This window comes from Tympanuchus pallidicinctus, unplaced genomic scaffold (assembly GCF_026119805.1).
Source record: "Tympanuchus pallidicinctus isolate F22 unplaced genomic scaffold, pur_lepc_1.0 scaffold9, whole genome shotgun sequence".
NCBI classification, from domain to species: Eukaryota; Metazoa; Chordata; class Aves; order Galliformes; family Phasianidae; genus Tympanuchus; species Tympanuchus pallidicinctus.
This window is the reverse complement of record NW_026294813.1, coordinates 4,604,128-4,624,731: the sequence shown is the minus strand read 5'-3', so window position 1 is coordinate 4,624,731 and position 20,604 is coordinate 4,604,128. Positions and strand designations below refer to the sequence as shown.

The following is a 20,604-nucleotide window of genomic DNA, read 5'->3' as shown; positions in this document are numbered from 1 at the left end:
ACCACCACTCTCTGATTTACTGACATATGAGTAAAATATAATGGGATTTCTGAAAACTGAGCAATGCTCTGTCTCTAAGGATACTGTGTATATATTCCTTAAGCTTCCTTTAACTTTATGAATACACTCTTTATGCAGGATGTGTAATTATCCATCATCTATTTTTAGATGTTTTAACTCAGTACTTCTTAGAATTTTTCAATTTGCATGTTCAAATCCTGCTCAGTGTAAAGAAGTGCTGTCCTTTCTCCCTCATGAATTCAGAGGTTTGGGTGTTTAATGAGTAATACCCAAAATACCAATGTTTGCATACACAAAAAGAAGGCGTATGTTGTGTAAAAAACGATAATATAACCTATGTTTTTGTAATATGAGGCACACGAAAGATGAGTTACAACTGTGTGTTTCCAAAAAGAGGTCCGATTGAACTAATGGTTTATTTAGCAAAGCTATCTGTTTTCAGGTCAAGAGGATTATTGTTGAACCAAAATAGACAATTCCTTCCTGCAGTGTGACAGTTCTATGATTCATTGCCTTGTGAAATTAAAACCAAATTGTACTCACAGCATGGCTTACCTTCCAGTTACCTATTGGAGAAAAATAAATTCTACATCATGGTTTATGATTGTTTGTTACTGTACTACGAAGAGTTTTCTGTTGGAAAGACATCCTCCATAGTCTAGGGATCTGAACCTGAGCTACTTTAGGTTTGGTCTTGAGATCTTGTATGAAAAAATAGGTGGTGCCTGGGGAAAGGGAGGTGGGAGAGAATGCTATGATACAGAGGAAGACAATGTGTAAATACAAACATATTTCTTGCTGTGTTTTTCATTTAATGAGACATTTGTACATACTAAAGGTGGCATTGGTGACATCTAGTCAAACAGGTAAACTTGAGAGTGCCAGGAATGCATTTTCTAGAAATTGACTGTTTGCTAGTGTAGGATTCATTAGGCAGAAAAGCAAATTTCTTGTTTGAGGCCAGTGTAAGTCTATGAGTCAATGACCAGCTTCGGGTGGGGGGCTCCCATTGAGCAGCAGCAGAGCGAAATGGGAAAAATGTCCTCCAGGGTTCTTCCAGTTGGTGTGTGGTAAAATCTGGGCAGGAACAAATGTTTTCTTGACTTCTCAGTGCTAGAAAGCAGGACAAGGACCAGTGAATGGAAGAAGCCTGGATGAAGCAGATGTCAGTAAAGTGGCAGTGTGCTCAGGGAGAAGGATGAAGAAGAAATGAGAGTACAGACAAGTGCATGCACACACTAGAGGAAGAAAAAAAAAGAAGGAAAACAACCAAAAACCCAGAACCCCAATAGGTTGAAGACCATAGGGTCACTGGCATTGTGCTTCTGTCTCCCAGATGGTGGCCTTTGTAGCACTACAGGAGTTGAGCCCCAGGGTCTTTCTGTTCCTTTCTCTTCGGGAGGAGAGTTTGTCACATGCTCCCTGTGGTACCAGAATGGAGCAGCATGCAGGGCTGTGCCAGGTTCTTAACCAGCCCGGATGTACACACAGCTCACACTCATGTCAGTGGGAGCATGAAGTTGGGCGCTGTTGAAAGCTGGAGTGGTCTGTGTGCGGTTTATTAGAAATACACTTTTACTTGTGCTTCATTTGCATAAAAAAAAGCCTGGGTTTCTGAGATGGGCTGCTGACAGTGTAGTTATGCTCAAAATAATTACCCTCTTAAAATGAAATAAGTTTTTAGAGGCTTTTCGTATTTTTGGTTCTCTCTTCCCTTTCCTGTCCATGTAGCGGAGCTTCTGCAGAAAGCATGTTATTCCTTCACCCCGACTAGTGCTTGAGATACAGAGAAGTAAGAGGCTACTCATTTTGTAGGGGTGTTGTATAATCTGTAGTGTGTGTTCTGCCTGACCGAATGGCTGAAATGCTTCCCAAATTCAGTTACGATACTCCACTTTTCTTTTGCTTTAGTCTGAAAACACTGGGAGTCTGGCTGAAAAGTATTAAATGTGTGTGGGTTTGGGTTTTCTATTTGTTTGGTTTTATGAAGATGCTAAGAGATTCGGTGTCCTCTCTGTGCCTTCAAGTAGTGCTTTATGTTGAAAATTAAAAAAAAAAAAAAACAAAACAAAAACAACAAACCCAAGTTAACTCTTCTTCAAGGCTTCCAATATGCCCATACCTGTCTTTTGTTTTGCAGATTACAAGACATGTGCTGCTTATGTGTGGGGCAGTGCTGAGTGTGTACAGATGCTTATTGAATCAAGTGAAGCTTGTTCAAAAGGGTGTTTAAAGCAAAGTCATAAGATTTAATTTTAAAACATTTTAAAAACAACATCTTACTCTCATGATAAATTTTAGACACCTAAACAACAAAACAAGAAAAATGCAAATTTGCTGTTACTGTATTTAACAGAGGGCAGCTATAGTCTGCGTTACTGGTGCAAAAACTCAGTCCCAATGTTGTCTGCAGTGCATGTGGCCATGACTAACACAGTGGTTTGGGTAATGGAGCATCCTTCTCTCTGGAACATATGCTTCTAGAGAAAGGAGTTCTGAAATTAAGTCTGAAGGAATAAGTGGCCTCATTGTGGCCTTCCAGTACTTGAAGGGAGTGTATAAACAGGATGGGGAACAGCTGTTTACATGGTTTGATAGTGATAGGGCAAGAGTTAGGTAGGGTAGCATGGTTAGGTTGCTGTTGGACTTGATGATCTTTAAGGTCTTTTCCAACCTGGTCAATTCTATGATTCTGTGATCTCTTTGGAATTCTGCGTAGCGTACCGCATTTTATTTTGTTGTGTTCAGATTTGTCTGCTGTTAGTTCCCAATCTTTGGTAGTCAGAGTATCTGGGGAATTACAACCTTAAGGATCAGGTTCTGTTTCCTCTGGCTCCTGTATTGCAGCATACCAACATGCTACTCTAAGAATGAGTGTAATGCAGCGGCCTGTGCTCTGGGTGTCCATTTTGCTTTCTTAGTTTGCAAAGAGTACATGACTGTAAAAATCATATTGTCCTGAAAGAGCCAGCTGCAGTGTTTTGTTCAGTCTATCATGAAGATGGCATAGTTTGGGCTCTAAACCACTTGTAGTGTATAAGGCATGTTCTTAATAAGCAAATGAACTGCTGCTAAATAGCACTTTCTGATGACTTCATGCTTCTGTCAAAGTTCACACTGATGAAGAGACAACTAATCTAGAGAAAAATCCTTCCATTTGCAAATTGTTACTAGATGCCTTGATGTATTTATGCCTGCCCTGTCATATAGAGGCAAGGAGCAGGTTCTAAAGATGGTATATATGTGACATGTCAGCACAAATTGGCTTTCTGTTAGAGCTCCATGAAGAGAGAATGTAAAACAAATTTTCTAGCGTATCCAAATTAGTGGAGTAATTGCAGTAAAGCATATCTTTGTCCTGTAAGAATTCACAAAGCCAGTGCTTACTGGATCTTTAAGATAGAAATGTGTGGAAAATGCATTATATGTTCAGTGCTTCTACTGGGAAGCATGTGTTCACAAAGTATGTAGTTTACTTACATGCTTTCTTGGTTCCTGTAATGTAAAGCTGAAAGATACATAGATTTAGTAGATTTAGTTTGTAGAAAGCAACATTCACTTTGGATACAAAAAATAAAAGGAAAAAACTTGGATAACTTCCTGCTGTAACTTTCTGAGTTCTTGTTTGCTTTTGACTGATACTGCTGACCGACGGCCCATACGTTGTGAACTCTAGATTTTCTAATGCAAAAGACATGCTAAATACCTTTTAATAGAGAAGTTTGGCTTGATACAGTCTGATACAGTCTTGATACAGTCTACAGATACTGCTCAGATGGGTCAGGTTCTGTGTCAGGAATTCAGCCTTCCTGATGCTACGCATAGCTGGGAAGTAAGCAGTGTAGCCTTTGAGGGGAGAGTAAAAGTATTACAGTATAGAGCTATAGAAGTTTGCAATTAGTCATTGGCTACTGCATTTTTAATAGAAAACATAATTTAGCAATTTTTTTAAAATCAGGTGCTCTGTGGATGTGTATAGTCTTAAATCCCCACTGCAAGTTGGAGCAGAAGGCCAGTTGGCTAAAACAGCTGAAAAAATGGAACAGTGTGGATGTTTGTCCCTGGGAAGATGGAAACCATGGAAACGAGCTGCCCAATTTAACCAATGCTTTGCCTCAGGGTGCAAATGCTAACCAAGGTGAGCCTAAACATATGCACTGACTGCAACATATAATATAACCTCATCTTATGTACTCTAGCCTTGCAGAATTCAGCACTCTTTCCTGGGACTAGTAACTTTCTTGTTAAAAATTGACCAGCCAAATTTATTTTCACTAATATTGTCCTTGCGGCAAGGATAGTTTTTTGTGCTGGGGCTGCAAAACTTTCAAAGCAAGTATTTGTGTTTAGTTAGGTCTTCTAACTTTTCACTTGGTCCTTCTAAATACCTGTTGCATGAAAATTGAAGTATGTCATGCCTGTTGTTTCTGTGCTTGACTATAGTCCTATATCCCTTCCAATGTTGGGGTTTTTGTTTGCAGTTACAAAACCTTTGGTACTTATTTAAAGAAAGATCTGTTGCAGCTGCATTAAAACTGAGTGTGTGAGAAAGTAAAGCTGTTATTTGTGAAATGTGCTCTTGTTGTGCAGTCTGCATTTCCACGTTTTGGTTGGGGTGCAGAGGCAGCACTCTGACTTCTTCGAGGAAGCGTCTCTTCTTACTCAATATCATTCTTGGTAATTGAAAATGCGGTTATTAAATCTGACAGAAGCCTTGTCTGGTCCTCTTCAAGCAAGATTATTACTCTGGCACTCTGGGGAAAATGCAAGATTTCTCTAGGAGCAGGGAGGAAAACCTCGTAATCTTCAAAATATTCAGTATTTTGATACGTATTTCATATATACTTACGATGAAATAAAAATTAATTAGTTGTTGGGGGGTGGCAGATTTGGCTTTAGATGGGTTTTTCCTTGTTTCATTTTCTTGGAAGAAAATAGTTGATACGTAGTTCCTTTATAAACCTTACAGCTAACTGGGCCAGAAGGTCATTCAGCATAAAACTCCTTGTGGAGATTGGTTTTGCTTACTGAATCTCTTAATGTTCTGTCCAGCCTGAACAGACTAGTAGCTGCTTTGGCATGGCATCTCACATACACACAGACAGAGCTGTGTTAACAGCACTTTTGCCATTGGACGATACCCAGTAAGGGTTATGTCAGTCCCTTGCCCTCGGTGCCTTGTTTTACCTACAGCATCTGTGTATGTTTATGAGGAGAAAATTGAACAAGTGCTCAGAGTTAATGTCACGTTCAAAGGAGAACAATGGAAGTCCTTCATGTGCTGTTCATCCATCTCCCTCATCCTAGCAGCTCCAGAAAGGGAAAAGCTGTGAATGTCTGAGTAGATGTGCCATATACCTTTCTAGCCTGTTTTCAGGAGAGCTGTCAAATGTCCTTCATCTTTAGCTGTTCCCTTGCAAAGCCCTGTTTAGCAGTAGTCTTGCTGTGCCGTAGTTCTCTTCCCAAATGGGAATGGTGCACTCTTGGTTTGACCTGCTTGATGGCAGGATGTGAAATGTCATCCGCAGTCTGCTCCTTGCAGAGGGGCAAGACAGGCTGCCTTCAGCTGGGGGTTGTGAATAGGCAGAAGACAAGAATACTGTGAATGACTTATTCACATTTGAATGAGTAAAAGCTGATGCAGCTTTCTGAACTTGTGAAAATGACAGATTCATCGAACAGGCCCCATCGGACGGTGTTCACTCGAGCCATTGAGGCGTGCGATCTTCACTGGCAGGACAGCCACTTACAGCACATTATCAGCAGTGACCTATACACCAACTACTGTTACCATGACGACTCTGAAAACTCGCTCTTTGACTCTCACGGGTGGCCCCTCTGGCATGGTAAGTGGTTGAACCGGAAAGGCATTTCCATGACTTGGTGCTTTGTTTAGTTTCTATGGCATTATTTTGGAGGGGTGGGGAGAGATGAATGAAAAGCCTGGCAAAAAGAACAGACGCTCCCTTGAAACACTGGTCTCAACAGTAGTCCTTTAGGTCTCTTTTGCATTGTAAAAAAAACAAAAAACAAAAAAAAAAAACAAAAAACAAAAAAAAAAAAAAAAAAAAAAAAAAACCCAACCAAACAAAAAAAAAAAAACCACAACAACAACAAACCAAGAAGAAAAAAAAAAAAACAACCTTTGGAGTTAACCTAGCAAAACAGGCCATTGCAGACGTGGAAACATTGCTATTCCTCAATTATTTTCTCCATTTTAGAACATGTTCCTACAGCCTGTGCAAGGGTGGATGCATTACGATCTCATGGATACCCAAGAGAAGCACTGAGGCTAGCAATAGCTATTGTTAATACACTAAGAAGGCAGCAGCAGAAACAACTGGAAGTGTTCCGGGCTCAGAAGAAAGGTAATTGCGGGAAAGAGAATGGCAAAGAATGCAATGAGATGACAGTAACACTGGACTAGAACTTTGCATGAGAAAACTGGTTTTGAAGCTATAAAGCTAAAGAGGTGCCTTGAACTCTGTATTACAAATAGTCATGGTGGTAATGTATCATTCTGGAGATTCAGGGCTTTCTGTACAAATTCTGTAGGGCAAGGACTTGGTTCTGACTTCCACAGTATGTCTGACACTGCTGGGTCTGTATCCCAGTCAGGGGTTTTGATTACACAGTGTAAATTCTGTGTAACCTACAGCCTTTCAAACAGAGCTTTATATACACGTTGGGTATTTTAAATTATTTCTTCCACTGACACATAATTTAGCTGACCTGTACATTTCTGAGGGGAGATCCTAAGTTTACACTGAGAGTTATACCAAGGCGAAGTCTGCACTACAGAAATTCATCAAATTTGGTCATTTCTTCCTTTAGACTCTTAGCACCTTAAATTTTAGCCTTTCTGAATGAAGTTGGATTAATATAAATGGTAATGAGTGTTTGAAACATTGTTTTTTATATGGTATTCCTCTGCCCATTATCCTTGTAATGAATATTCTTCTTTAGATACAATTTTTGTTCCATTTGATTGTTGCTACCCAAAATAGTTTTACACATAAACGTTCATGACTACTACAAAAACACCTTACATCAGACCTTCGATCTTAATTGCTGTTCTTAGCTATTCAGATCTTCATACATTCTAATTTAAAACACCATTGTGAATTTGCCTGTAAATCTTTCAATGTATATGCAGATGTTTTCCCAGAAATGTGCAGTTAAAAATCTAAATGATGAAAATGTAGATATCTGAATTAAAAAAAAAAAAGTTGTTCTTATGTGCCTCCATTTCTGTTTCACAGTACCTGAGCTGGTTGGTTTATACACTGTTCTGGATCTAGATTTGCACAAAATTTAAAAGCACATTATGTTGTTATTTATGAGAATTTTTCCAAGTGATTTCTATCATGTAATGCATCTTTCCATAAAATCTATTCCCTTAATATCTTTTCATCTTTTCCAGCCTCCCAGGCTGGGGGAGAAGTGAGGGCGGGGTTGTGTATACGTGTACTTATTACTAAGGTCTGGAGAGTCTGCAGACAGTGTGCTTGGCTTAGTACTGCTCTTTCTCATTACCAGTTGCTAGGGAGTATGTAGGCATTCAGTACTCCTGTTAAGTTCCTTTTCTCTGCGAGCAGTGTCTATAGCTGTCAACTGGTGTTATGCTATTATAAATAAAAGTTTGATTGTATGAAATGCGGTCCATCCTATCCTGAAACAAAGAAGTTTGTCATTTCTGTGTTATCACTTGCTATTTTTTGTAGTTTTTCTTCATACGTTTGGAATTCAGGTTTTTTTAAATATTGCAGTATCTTCTGGTCATTCATATAAGCAGATGAATTCTGCAGCTCTAGATTTCAGTCCAGCAAGCACCACATGCTTCTACTTGGCTCTTACTCATGTGACTGACATACATGGAACCTTTTGCATGGGCTAAAGTTAAATGTCAGTGGGACTAGTGCCTTTGTTTGGAGTGAAACTAGTGAACCTCATAAATAGGCACAGTAGATGAGGTGAAATATGAGTCAGTAAGAAGTCAGTGTGATTAATCCTATTCAGCAGTACTACTGACTTCTGCATGTCATCTGTAGTGCATGCTATTTGTTAGTTTGGCAATAACTTGTTTGTTTTTTGTATTACATATCAGTTGATTCTTAAACAACCATACAATCAAAACCTAACCTCATCCTCTTGCATAGTCAGTTCAACAGTTTCATTTTATAGCCCTACACATTTAAATAGGTAAGAAGTGGACTTTCTAGTGCTTTAAAGCTTTGCTATAATACATGTGGTTACTAAGGAAAGGTGGCAATCCATGAATGAGAGAAAGCAAAGGCAGCTGCAGGTTAATGTGTGGTAGGAAGAGAAACAGAGCACTCATAACAGCTTCTACACATTTTTCAACCATAGAATAATTAAGGTTGAAAAAGATCACGATGTTTATCCAATCTAACCATGAGCTCATGTCCACTGTGACCACTAAACCATCTCTCTCATTGCCATGTGTTTCTTGAATGCCTCCAGAGATGGTGACTCCACCTCCTCAGTAGGCAGCCACTTGGAAGGTGCCTGACCACCCTTTCAGAGATGATTTTCTTGTCTTTCAACCTGAACCTCTTCTGGTGCTAATTGAGGTTTCCACCTTGCCATAACCCTCCTTGTAGAGATCTATCAGGTGTCCCCTGAGCTTCCTCTTCTCCAGACTAAACAATCCCAGTTCCCTCAGCTGCTCTCCTTGAGACTTGTGCTCCAGACCCCTCACTAGCTTCTTTGTCCTTTTCTAGACACACTGCAGGGTATTTCTTGTAGTGGGTGGCACAAAACCAAACACAGTACTGGAAAGGCAACTTCACTGGTACTTCCTTCCATTAACAGTGCTAACGGATTTTTTCATGTTCCATCTGATCAGTGACATATACAAAACAAAGTATCCAAAATAGTGTAATTGTTAAAAATTTTAAAATGCTAAAATTCACTTGTTTCAGAATTAAAGGGTGATTTTTTCTTGTATACCTCATTTAACCTTTTCATTCTTTTTTTAACAAGGAGCTATAATCCTGAGTTTATTTATTCAGTGAATATTTAGATGACATAAACTCAGATTTTTTTTTTAATGGAGCATATTTTAAAGTATTCTCATTTGTTTCAGCACCATCATGTTCACGTAAGATGTGAAAAATGGTACTACATCTTTTGATCCAGGAAGGAGATGCAGATATTTTACAAAAAAAAAAAAAGAAAAAGTCGGTATCTTTGATGTAATTATCAGCAGATGTTTTCAGAAGACTTCCTGCTATTGAGTACAATTTTAAGAAGTGCTGCAGTTGAAATTCTTGGCCTGTAATATGCTTTGTTAGTGCTCAAAGGGTGTTTGGCCTTTGTTCTTTTACTTTTTTTTCTCTAAAACATACGCATTAGATAGTTTGCCCGGGAAGATACTGTTTTGCCTTTCTTAACAGAGACTACTGTTTATACTTGGTACTGAAAACATCTTAATCAATTTTACTTCTATAATTGTTTTATGCAGCTGACGTGCTATATTTCCCTCCTTTCTCACAAAATTTTTTTCTAACATAGAACTTCTCCACAAGGGAGTAACTTCAATAACAAATCTGGAAGGCTGGGTGGGACATCCGTTGGATCCAGTTGGCACTCTCTTCAGTAGCCTGATGGAAGCCTGCAGGGTGGATGATGAGAGCTTCCATGGATTCTCAGACTTCATGGGTAAGGCTATGCACAGGAAGCTATCTTCTATGTATTTTCAGTATCCAGATGCATTTTTCTGCCTTTCTGTTCAGAATTAACATAGTGTAAGAACTCATATTTACCTTCTCTAAGAAAATGTGTAAAAGAGAAAATACTGAAAGTAGAATTTTGTTCTAAAGCTATGTAAAAACTCTTTGAAATTATCCTTTGCTCATTCTTGGAAATTCTATATATCATGTGTAAAATAAAAGCAAATGAGTTCTTACAGTAGCAGCATCTCCACATACGTTCCTCTGGGCTTTTTTTGAGATAATGCAGAAGGTCACAAAATTGCAGAATTGTTGAGAATGGAAAGCAGATCTGCTTAGAGATGGTGAGCTACAGCAGGTTGGTCAGGACTGTGTTCAGTTGGATTTTGAGGCACTCCAAGAATGAAGGCTTTACAGCTTCTTTGGGCAATCTCTTCAGTAAACACACACACAATGATAAAAAAAAAAAAAAAAGTATTATGCTAAAATAGAACCTTGTGTTTAATTTTGTGCTCACTGCCTCTTGTCCTCTCATGATATCTCACTGAGAAGAATCTGACTGTCATCTATATGTTCACAGAACATATTGGATATTTTTACATGAGATCCTCCTGAGCCTTTTTCAGGCTGAAAAGTCCCAGCTGTCTCAGTCTTTCTTCCTATGAGAGAAGCTCCAGGCCCATGATCGCCTTTGTGGCCTCTCAATGGATTTGCTCCAGTATGACCATAAGTACTGTGGAGCTCAGAACAGGATGCAACATTCTATATGCCTCTCACCATTGCTGAGTAGAGGGGAAGAAACAACTCTCTTACCTGCTGGGTCTGCTTGCTGGCAGCACTCTCCTAATGCAGCGCAGGTATTAGATTTCTTAGCTATATATGCGCATAATTCTTCAAATAGATGGCAAAACGATTACAACGGTCTTCAGAGAATATGAACTGGAAAGTAGTGTTTCAGAATTCATGCATGCTTTTGATCAGGATGTGTATGCCTGTTTCAAGTTCAATATTTGCTTTGCAGGCATTTATAAGATGCATTCCTCATTCTCAGTCTATTTCCACCTCTGCAGTAGTTTCTGTATGGATAGAAGTTGAGTGCTTCTGCTTGTAACTCTTACATATTCATATCCCCAATCACCTCAGAGCTTTGCCTCAAAACTCATTCAGTGAGATTTTGTTCAGTAAACTTACAATCTCTCTCATATCCACCTATTCTGGAAGAACATTTAATTAAAAGAAACTAGAAACCAAATTCTTTGCAATTAAAAAAAAAATGAAAAAACAACAGCAACAAGAAAGAAAACCAACCCATAACAAATAAAAAAAATAACCCTCAACTTAAGAAATGGAAATTGTATGTTGAAAAATAACTTCCCTTAAAACAGTCCATGTGTTTTGGATTCTCATATGCTGCAGTTGTCTATCTCCCAACATCTGTCATCATAGGTTTTTCTTCCCCAAATAGTCTGCTAACTGCTAGAGGCTGGAATACTGTTCTGTCATCTGTGGAGTGCCAAATGAATTGTAGTACTTCTTAGAGCCATTTATCGTTTGGTTTCTATGGAATTTCCAAGTATTGTACTGAAAGTAAGAACAATGTCAATTAAGATCAGAGACTATACATGTTTATCATAAATGTAGCAGTCACATATAATAAAAATTCCTGAAGAACTCTAGCAGTAAATGCTTAAGAAGTTGTGAAGCTGTTAGGTCTACTGTATTTGCAGAGTCTTAATTATTTCATCTGAAATATATGCTGAGATATGTGTTCCCTGTCCACTGATACAACATTGAGGCTTTAAGGAGATACAGAAACAGGTGAGGGGGGAAAAAAAAACAAAAAGTCAAGATGCATTGTCTAATTTTGGTCTTGTTAATGCAAAGCTGGAGGAAAAACTGCTTTCCTCTAAATTGTGTGAGTTAAAGACAAATCTTTTCTTTTTTACTTGTGTGATTATTTTTTAAATTCTAATTGGTTTATTTCTCCCTGCATCGGGTAGTTTGCATTGGATCTTAAGATAAAGCCAGTAATTTAAATCATTTTAAACAAATGAATACTTACAGAGGTAGCATTTGTAAATGTGACATTATAAGCAGATTATGGATTAGAACAGCTTACTGATGTGTTGTTCTTTCTGTTTCCCTTTACAGAGAACATGGGGCAGTGCAAATCTCTGGAGTACCAGCACCTGCCTGCACACAAGTTCTTAGAAGAAGGGGAATCGTATTTAACACTGGCTGTGGAAGTAGCGTTGATAGGGCTGGGACAGCAACGAATAATGCCAGATGGCTTGTATGCACAAGAGAAGGTTTGTCGAAATGAGGAGCAACTCATTTCTAAGCTACAGGAAATTGAATTGGATGATACTCTGGTGAAGATTTTTCGAAAACAAGCAGTCTTCTTATTAGAAGGTAGCTCAATATAGACACTAACTGCTTCTTTAAACTGTCTTCAATTACAGAAGCCCATGGAACTAGTATTTCTGTGGAAACTGATCTTACCTACCTAAGATGTTTTTTTTCATGTAGAACTCCAGCAAAATTTTGTTTACAGTCTTTTACAAAAATGAAACATACACCAAGTAGTACAATCACGTTAATTATAAGGCATTTACTGACATATGAGCCTTTCATTTCAGTTTTTAATGTATTTTGTTCTTAAGATTTATGTGTTGTGTGTCATAATCTCAGTAGCCTAACTATACAGCCCTGGCTTCCAATTAAATATTATAGAAACCAGTTATCAGCAGCTCCCAGGTAACAGAATTCTAAACATCACTTGTTTCCTGAAAAAGAGTTGTCACCTTTGTAAATGCAAGATTTCCACCCCCCCCCCCCCCCCCCCCCCCATTTAAAGAGCTTAGAAAACTTACTTAAAATTGCTGGGATAGAAGTATAACATTTTATTTAGTATCTAAGAAAATTAATTCCCTCTGAAGTCTGAATCATCTCTGAAAATTAAAATACATGGTCAGATATTGAAGCTTAAAGACTGACCTTGTGGCTAAACTACAATCAAGGCGATTTTCTGTTTGGGAGTCATGGCGGTGGATTGCAATAAAATCTGTGGGAAAATAATTCATGCCTTTGCTTTAACTTTTAAAAAGGATTAACACACATCATTTTAAAATCATATTCAGAGCCTAGCTTTTGTTTTTTTGAATAAGAGATAAAACTGTAAAGGAGCTCATTAGGTGAATACCTGTTCAAGGCATGGTGAGGAGTGCAGTATTGCTGTAGCTAAGTTGTGAAGACTGTTACACAGCAGTCAGGTTTTTGCTTTCTTTGTGAGACATTTTTAGAAAAAAAATGTTTCATTTAACGGAAGAGATGCATTATGACCAGGTCCTTACAGACTTTGTTATCTACTGATGGTGCTATTTGACACTGCAGAGAAGCTGCACAATAGGGAGTTTCCATTATGATATGCTCTGCTGTTGCATTATGGCCTTTGGACAAGAACAGCTTCTCACTGGATCCAGCTATTAACAACCACCAGGCAGAGATCTTATGGATTATAAAATCAATTTGCTGCATCTCTTAACTGTTAAGGATGCTTCATGAAGAAAATGCACGGTTTTTCTTGAGTGCTTCCTTGTTTACTGCTTTGATCAGTGTTGTTTTGTTTCCTTGGAGCAGTCAACAACTGACCATAGCAAGAAATGTGCTAAAATAGTTACCTAGGAAATGGTGGTGAGCAGTGTGCAAAGAGGGTCTCGCATTGCTGCTTGCTGAGAAATGTAACTTTCTTTCCATTGTCTTCAGTTTACACCTGATTAGACAGAAACTGCCAGCTCCCATGGAGGAAATAGTGTGCAGTGATGGAAGATCTTAATCATATCAGTTGTGTGTTTATAGTTGAAGTCTTGTAGATATAATAAAGAAAGCTTAATGCAATATTAAGCTGATTTCTATGCTGCTAGTTTAATTAATGCATGCTGTGTGCAGCTAATGTTTGAATGCATGGGAAGATAGAATGTTGAAACTGGTTGCAAGAACTGTTTTAATTTTTTGCTTGACAATTAAGTTAATGGCAGAATATATTTTCAAATAAATGCTTTGACACGTATTCCTCAGGTCCTGAGTTTCTGGCTGAACCACCAATTGGCAAAGATACGAAACAGCTCCTTTCACTGAAGCTGTGCTAGATAGTTTTTAATGGACTTCACCTTCATTTAAATGATTATATAAGACACTGTGTCACTACTAAATCTTCATTGATATTTCCTTTGTAATTGGCTCCAATCTTAAGAAATGCCCAGCTACAGAGCTCAGATTCTTTTTCACTTCACATGGTATTTTTACCTTCGTGTTGTGTAGAAGAAACAGTCAGAAAAACATTGGAACAAATGTGCTTGTGTAAGTTGTTACAAACTTTGCTTCATGGAATTCATCCTCTTCTGCAGAAGAAATGTCTGCTTAAATTGTACATCCTCATCTGTAGGGCCAGCCATTTTAAACTGCTGCTGGAAATATAAATGGTGTGTGTGCTTCTGCAGTGAATTGTGCTCATCCAGTCCTTGTCCATCCAAGTGTGGTGTACTGAAATCTGTAGTGTAGGAGGAAGTAAAATCCTATTCTCTCTCAGTAATTTCTAGGACTGCTGGTTGCTACCTATGCTGTAATTGTCCAGTAATAATTAACATAAAATTCTTGTTCTGTATCTTGCAACATATTACACTAGCTGCTGAAGCCAAGAACTGCTTGGCATAGTGTTCATGTTAACATGAACAGCAGCTTCATGTGATAGCAGGAAAAATGTAAAAATGGTATTGTGGTCACTGTTAACGTTCAGAATGTATCAAAGAAATAATCACATTTAAATTTTCATTTATTTTTGCTGTTCTTACGAAATACTGCACTGTATTTCATAATGTGCAAAATTACGGCATTTTTTCATTTTGATATGTGCAAAATCCATTGTCACAGCAGTGGGAGTAGTTTTCTCATAGCAAATGTAATTTTTGAGATCACGTGGCTATAACAGACTAGCAAAACCAGGTTTTGTTGCAAGATCTGACCTTGTCTTCTCTTGAGACAAAATCTAGACCAAAGGATAAGTTATATGCCTTATGTCAGGTGAGATTAATAGGGACCGGGTGCTGTTGTAGTGATTGGTCATGTAACTTCAACTGAAGATGTGCACCTCTTCACTGAACTCACACTTTTTTTTGATGGATCTTTGAGAAAGAAATCACACACTGCTAGTGGATATGTAGGGATTCATGTGCACAATCTAAGGATATGGAGGCAAAGCTGAGACTAACACATTCAGCTTTTGCATACCATAAACTTGTGAAATGAGCCCTATGATGCTCTGGGACTGTCATTTGTGTGTGGGCTGGTAATGTGCCTAGTACTGTGCAGTTTGCATTCTGTCTCCCTGTCTCAAAGAATATATGGTATGTGATAGGTTTGTGATATATTGTACCTATTGTCACCCTGAAAATATTGCCTCCTGTTGATTTACATAGAAACTATATCAGATACGAAGAGCACAATACCACTACTTGATAGAGAAAATTCTCAGCTACAAAACACAATTTTCAGCACAATCACAACCATTAGCTGTGCATTTTTGCCAGTGATCTGCAAGAGCCACCTTGCCACACTTGTAAAAATCTGTTCTGGAGGTGAACCACTGTCCCTGTCACCCTCTGCTGAAACACACTGCCTCATTATGCTCACATCCACTGTTCAGCCTCTGTAAAAGTTCAGCAACCACTGATAAATTCTAATGGGTGCTGTTTTCTCTTTGTGGAGGAATTCAGTGATAGACCTTTGCTTAATATGCACTTCCATGTCAGATGCCATTTGTCAGATGGCCCCTCTATACCATTTTCACACGGCAACAACATGTAATGGCATATTGGTGAGAAGGTTCAACCTCTACTGCCTCACCAACATCTGCCTCTGAAATGAGCTAACGTCATAAAACAGGAGGCATTACTTTCAGAGCAGTCCTCATATAAATGTGATACACGTATGATATGAGTAACAAAAAATAATCAATGCAGATTTACCGTTAGCACAGCAAACACTGGATACCAGTTCTAGTGAATGTTTTTAAAGGTGCAGAAGTTGTTTTTTAACAGTCTGTAAAGGTAGACATTTTTTTTCTCTTTTCTGCAGCTGGACCATATAGTGGATTAGGGGAAGTCATTCATCGAGAGAGCGTTCCAATGCACACATTTGCCAAGTATCTCTTCACCTCTCTCCTACCTCATGATGCTGAATTGGCATACAAAACTGCACTGAGAGCCATGCGGTATGTATTCACAAGTCACCTAGAAAGACCACAAGTAGCAGTTGGGAAAAGAGGGGAAAGCTTGGTAAGCAAGACCTCAGCATTACTCCCTTTAAGGACAAATTACTTTGGTTTTGTCATCTGTCAAACCAAGTGATGTCTGTGTTAAATATGGCATAATTTATAAATGTACAATTAATGTTTACCTCCAACTGTAAAAAAGCATTCTGTTGTAACTATTTATTTCATTCCGGCATCCCTGTTAGGATGTGTGGTTTTGTGTTTAACAGTGGCAGTGTTATTGTGTGTGTTCTCTGTTTGTATGTGGTGGTAGTGGTGTGCGGGACGATGCATCTAACCAGCAATTTCAGTATCATCTCCTGCTTAGTCTCTAGTGGTAGTTCTGTAGGACTGTTAGCTCCACTAGCTATATTTACAGATAAGCTGTCAATGATAGATTTTAAATCATGTGGTGTTGTCTGATACACTACTTGTTATTTCATAACTAGTTGGTCTTGCGCACACTTCTGGGTGAACACTGGGATTTAAATGGAGTATATGTTATACGACAGCAAAATATGTGACTTGCATCCCATTTGTCTTCAGTAATGGGGAGAAAGGTATTTCTCAGGGAGCTCTCAGTATGTGTTGGCTTGATTTCAGGGCAGGCCAGATTGCTAACAGTGGCTAAGAAGAGCCTTCTGAAGGAAATTTCAAGGGTCTAAATGACTAGTAATAAATCTGTTGTCCTCCTACACTGCAGGGAAGAAGCTGGTCCCATCTGGATTGCCTGGTTGCTGTCAATAACTTGTATTAAATGATGATTGCTGGTTGTGGCAGTTCTGTGACTGCTAAGAGCAATCAAGTTTCTGTTTAAACATGTGTGTTTGGTGTTCGTGGTCACTATTATCAAGAATGATTGCACAGTGATTGTAGGATGTGCTATCCACATTAATGGTATTTATCTTCATCAGGCAGATTGTGTTAGTGGTTTGGATATGTTTATTTTTTTCTGGAGTTTCTGCAGAATACTAAGCAAGGAGAAAACAACTATGTGGCCAAAGAACTAAACAGGATAGCTACTGTTGTGTTCAGGGACATGGTTTAATGAGAACTATTGGTGGTAGGCAGACAGTTGGACTAGATAATCTTGTAGGTCTTTTCCAATCTTGAAGATTCTGTGACTGTATCAGATTAGACTGAAAGTTTGTTTAGCCTAGGTTAGTTGTTTTTCATTTGTTTTTGTCTTTAGGCGTATCTGGCAATGGGTATTAGAGGAGGAGTCTCAGAAATACAAAATGGCCTTGCATAGTTGCTGCTTGTAATTAGAAATTTAGGAACTGTATTGACGAGACGATGCACCATTAACGAACTATTGAGAACATTCAAACATGGTCAAAAAGCTGTCAGCTACATATGCCTCTTTTCTTTCTTAAATGTATCAATAACACTAGTCATAGCAGATCGTCAAGATAGTACAGTAGGCACAGTGAAAAAGAAAAAAAGTTGATTTTTGTAAAGTGGACTTTTGTCTTTATATTAATTTCCAGTTATTGTGTTAAAGTGTTTCTCAGAGGTCATTCGTGTGGGGTTTTCCTCTTTAAGCTAAACTTGAGAGGCTGGAAAAGATATATATCAGCACCTTTGCATAGTGCACTGTACACTTCAGTGGATGTCCACGCCATTCCTCTTGAACAAGGACATGTCCCTCCTGAAAACTTCTCTGGAAGTTTCTTTTCTCAACAAAAGAAACAAAGTGCTGAAAGATCCTAGATCATGAAATCTTTAGCCAATCCAGCCACTTTCCTGCCATCTCAGCTGAAATTATTTGTCAGAAAAAAAACAATAAAACGAACAAGCAAACAAACTAGTATCGAAATGAGCTGCCTGTTTGCTTCTATCTGCTAAAATTACATGAGGCACTGGTATAATTAGGTCAGTTCTCCATAGTCCATTTGGCATTGCTATAAGACAGATGAGAACTCATCTCTGGTCTTTCTGCGCTTTGATACGTGGCACTTTTTAGAAATATGGACTCCTATTTTGAGCTGTGATAATGGCAGATGCAGATACTCTCTGTTTGATGTCTCTGCATTCTTAAGCACTTCTCAAAACTTCTAAAAAGTCTTCTTTAAGAAGATTATTTACTTTTCCAATTCGTATGAAAGTGGTAGCTCATAGTACAAAGAACTCCTTATTAAAAAAAAACAACTGACTTACTGTTGCCTTCATGGGGAAAAGAAAACAAACAAGTAGACTGAATACTTGCCTCAGGATTGTGAGGTAGAATGGATCAGAAGGAGATTTGGGCATCTTTTCCTCCATGGCAGTGAGTAAATGGAAGTGTCACAGATAAAAAATGTCACCTGAAAATTAGTAAAAGTGCTGTCTAGGAACTTCTATAGTTCCTCATGGTTTTAGAAGTAGAGCATGTTTCTTTTTTTGCCTCAAAATTTTTCAAATAAGTTAACTTCACAAAGCCATAGCTACTTGATTTCCACACGTATTTAGAGTCAACCTACACACAAATCTACGTGAATTTGTAGAGCTCTACTGGTTGTAGAGCTACTGGTAGCTCTGTTTTGTCTCTGTGTGTTCAAAATCATCTGTTCATGCTTCATTTTTTGATCCTCTTTCAGTGTGAGGAGTACACAATACAAAAATCAATAGAAGCTGAGATTGTGCCTTTGATATAGCTCAGGATTGCAAACACAGGATGTGCTATTCTTGATGGTCTCTACTGTCTACATTTATCTTCTCGCTCTATCAGAACATACAGAGTGGAGCTTTAGAGAAATGTGGATATGTGGTGACCTAGTTGACTGCTCACATGGAATCTGAACATTTGATGTAGCTTAGCTGATCTCTTGTTAAGTATGAAATTCACCCACGTTTTTGGAACTAGGCTTTAATGATGATGTTTAGTCACAAGATAGCATTGCTAAGACCTAACTAAATAATGGATGTTTGAAAGAAAAAAAAAAAAAAAAAGTTAAGAAAGCTAAATCTGTTGTAGCTTGTGCTTGTTTTGATGTTCCTTAGTCTTGCCAAAATTGCATGAAAGCCACCAATTCACAACAGCATTTCCTTTTTACAGCAGCGAAACACAGAAGCTGGCAGTGAAATTTGAAGTGACAAAAGATTTTCCCAAAAAAGCCTCTTCCTTTCATACTCTATTTGTTGCTACTTTTGCATTATGTAGTAGTTGAGATTTCTCCTGTTTATTGAAATTATTTAGTTTGTCTTTTTTCCTTCTTGTTCTATGCTTGGAAAAAAATCAGCTGAGGAAATTACACACACTATTTTTCATGTATAAAGCTTTGCAAAAAAGATATATCAGCAGTACTAGGACAGAGACTTGACCCTTGATACAAATCAAATTGGCAGTTGGTTAATTCTTTTTTTTTTTTTTTTTTTTTTTTTAATTTTAGCGTGCACATACACGTATCTGAAAACTGTAGAATAAAGTCCTGATGGGTATTTGTGTAGCGTGTGGTATTTCCATGTACCTGCTCAATACCCTAACATATATTTACAATGAGCTTTGCTAAATAATTCTTTAAGGTACTGTCAGTTGCTTCAGGAATGTACAGAAAACGTTGAAACCATTGCAAATGTCCTAAAACTATCTTAAGGTCTCCATTCTTGATATGAATCATAGAATCACCAAGGTTGAAAAAGTTCAACCACCCACCTACCACCAATATTTCCCAGCTAAACCATCTCCCTTAGTATAACATGTACATGCTTCTTGAATGTTTCCAGGGTTGGTGTCTCAACCACCTCCCTGGGCAACCCATTCCAGTGTCTGACCACTCTTTCCGAGAAGTTTTTCCTGATATCCTACCTGAACCACCCCTGGTGCAACTTGAGGCCGTTCCCTCTAGTCCTGTCACTGGCTATGTGGGAGAAGAGTCTGGCTCTTACCTTGCCACAATCTCCTTTCAGGTCTTTGTAGAATGTGATAAGTTCTCCTGTAAGCCTCCTCCAGCCTAAACAGTCCTCGTTCCCTCAGCCTCGCACTCCTCATGAGGCCTGTGCTCCAGACTCCACAAACTTCGTTGCCGCTCTCTGGGCAATGCTCGAGAGCTTCAATGGCTTTCTTGTAGAGAGGGGCCCAAAGCTGAACGCAGTACTCAAAATGCAGCCTCACCAGGCTGAGTACAGACAGATGGTCACTTCCCTGCTCCTGCTGGCAGCACTACTTCTGAAACAAGTCAGGATGCCTTTGGCTCTCTTGGCCACCTGGGCACACTGCTGGCTCATGTTCATCTGAGCATCAACAAACACCCCCAGGTCCATTTCTTCCACACAGTCTTCCAGCCTCTCTATTCCAAGCCTGTGGTGTTGGCTGGGGTTGTTGCGGCCTACGTGCATGACCCAGCTCGTGCTGAACTTCATCCCACTGGCGTCAGCCCAGCTATCCAGCCTGCCCAGATCCCACTGAAGGCCTTGCTAGCCCCAGATGGATGAATATTTCCTCCCAACTTGGTGTCATCTGCAAACATGCTGACGATATGCTCAGTGCTATCGTTTAGATCATCAAAAGATATTAAACAGGGCTGGTGCCAGTGCTGACCTCTGCGGGATACCGCTTGTGACCAGTCACCAGCTGGATTTAGCTCAGTTCTCTACCACTCT

The 20,604-nt window shown here is 38.8% G+C and overlaps 3 protein-coding genes across 6 annotated transcripts in view; 2 read left to right on the top strand and 1 right to left on the bottom strand.

The window, feature by feature from the left end:
• Window positions 1–20,604, top strand: part of NDUFAF2 (NADH:ubiquinone oxidoreductase complex assembly factor 2) — a 354,445-nt gene that overhangs the window by 206,971 nt on the left and 126,870 nt on the right. The gene's annotated exons all lie outside the window — the stretch shown is intronic.
• LOC128074290 (uncharacterized) overlaps window positions 1–20,604 on the bottom strand; it is a 497,996-nt gene that overhangs the window by 360,095 nt on the left and 117,297 nt on the right. The gene's annotated exons all lie outside the window — the stretch shown is intronic.
• ZSWIM6 (zinc finger SWIM-type containing 6) overlaps window positions 1–20,604 on the top strand; it is a 112,712-nt gene that overhangs the window by 81,396 nt on the left and 10,712 nt on the right. For all 4 annotated transcript variants that reach the window (XM_052670404.1, XM_052670405.1, XM_052670406.1 and 1 more), the window contains exons 5-10: window positions 3,980–4,159; window positions 5,691–5,867; window positions 6,243–6,389; window positions 9,559–9,705; window positions 11,868–12,128; window positions 15,849–15,984. In XM_052670404.1, the coding sequence (XP_052526364.1) occupies window positions 3,980–4,159; window positions 5,691–5,867; window positions 6,243–6,389; window positions 9,559–9,705; window positions 11,868–12,128; window positions 15,849–15,984 (1,048 nt within the window). The remainder of the gene's footprint in view (window positions 1–3,979; window positions 4,160–5,690; window positions 5,868–6,242; window positions 6,390–9,558; window positions 9,706–11,867; window positions 12,129–15,848; window positions 15,985–20,604) is intronic.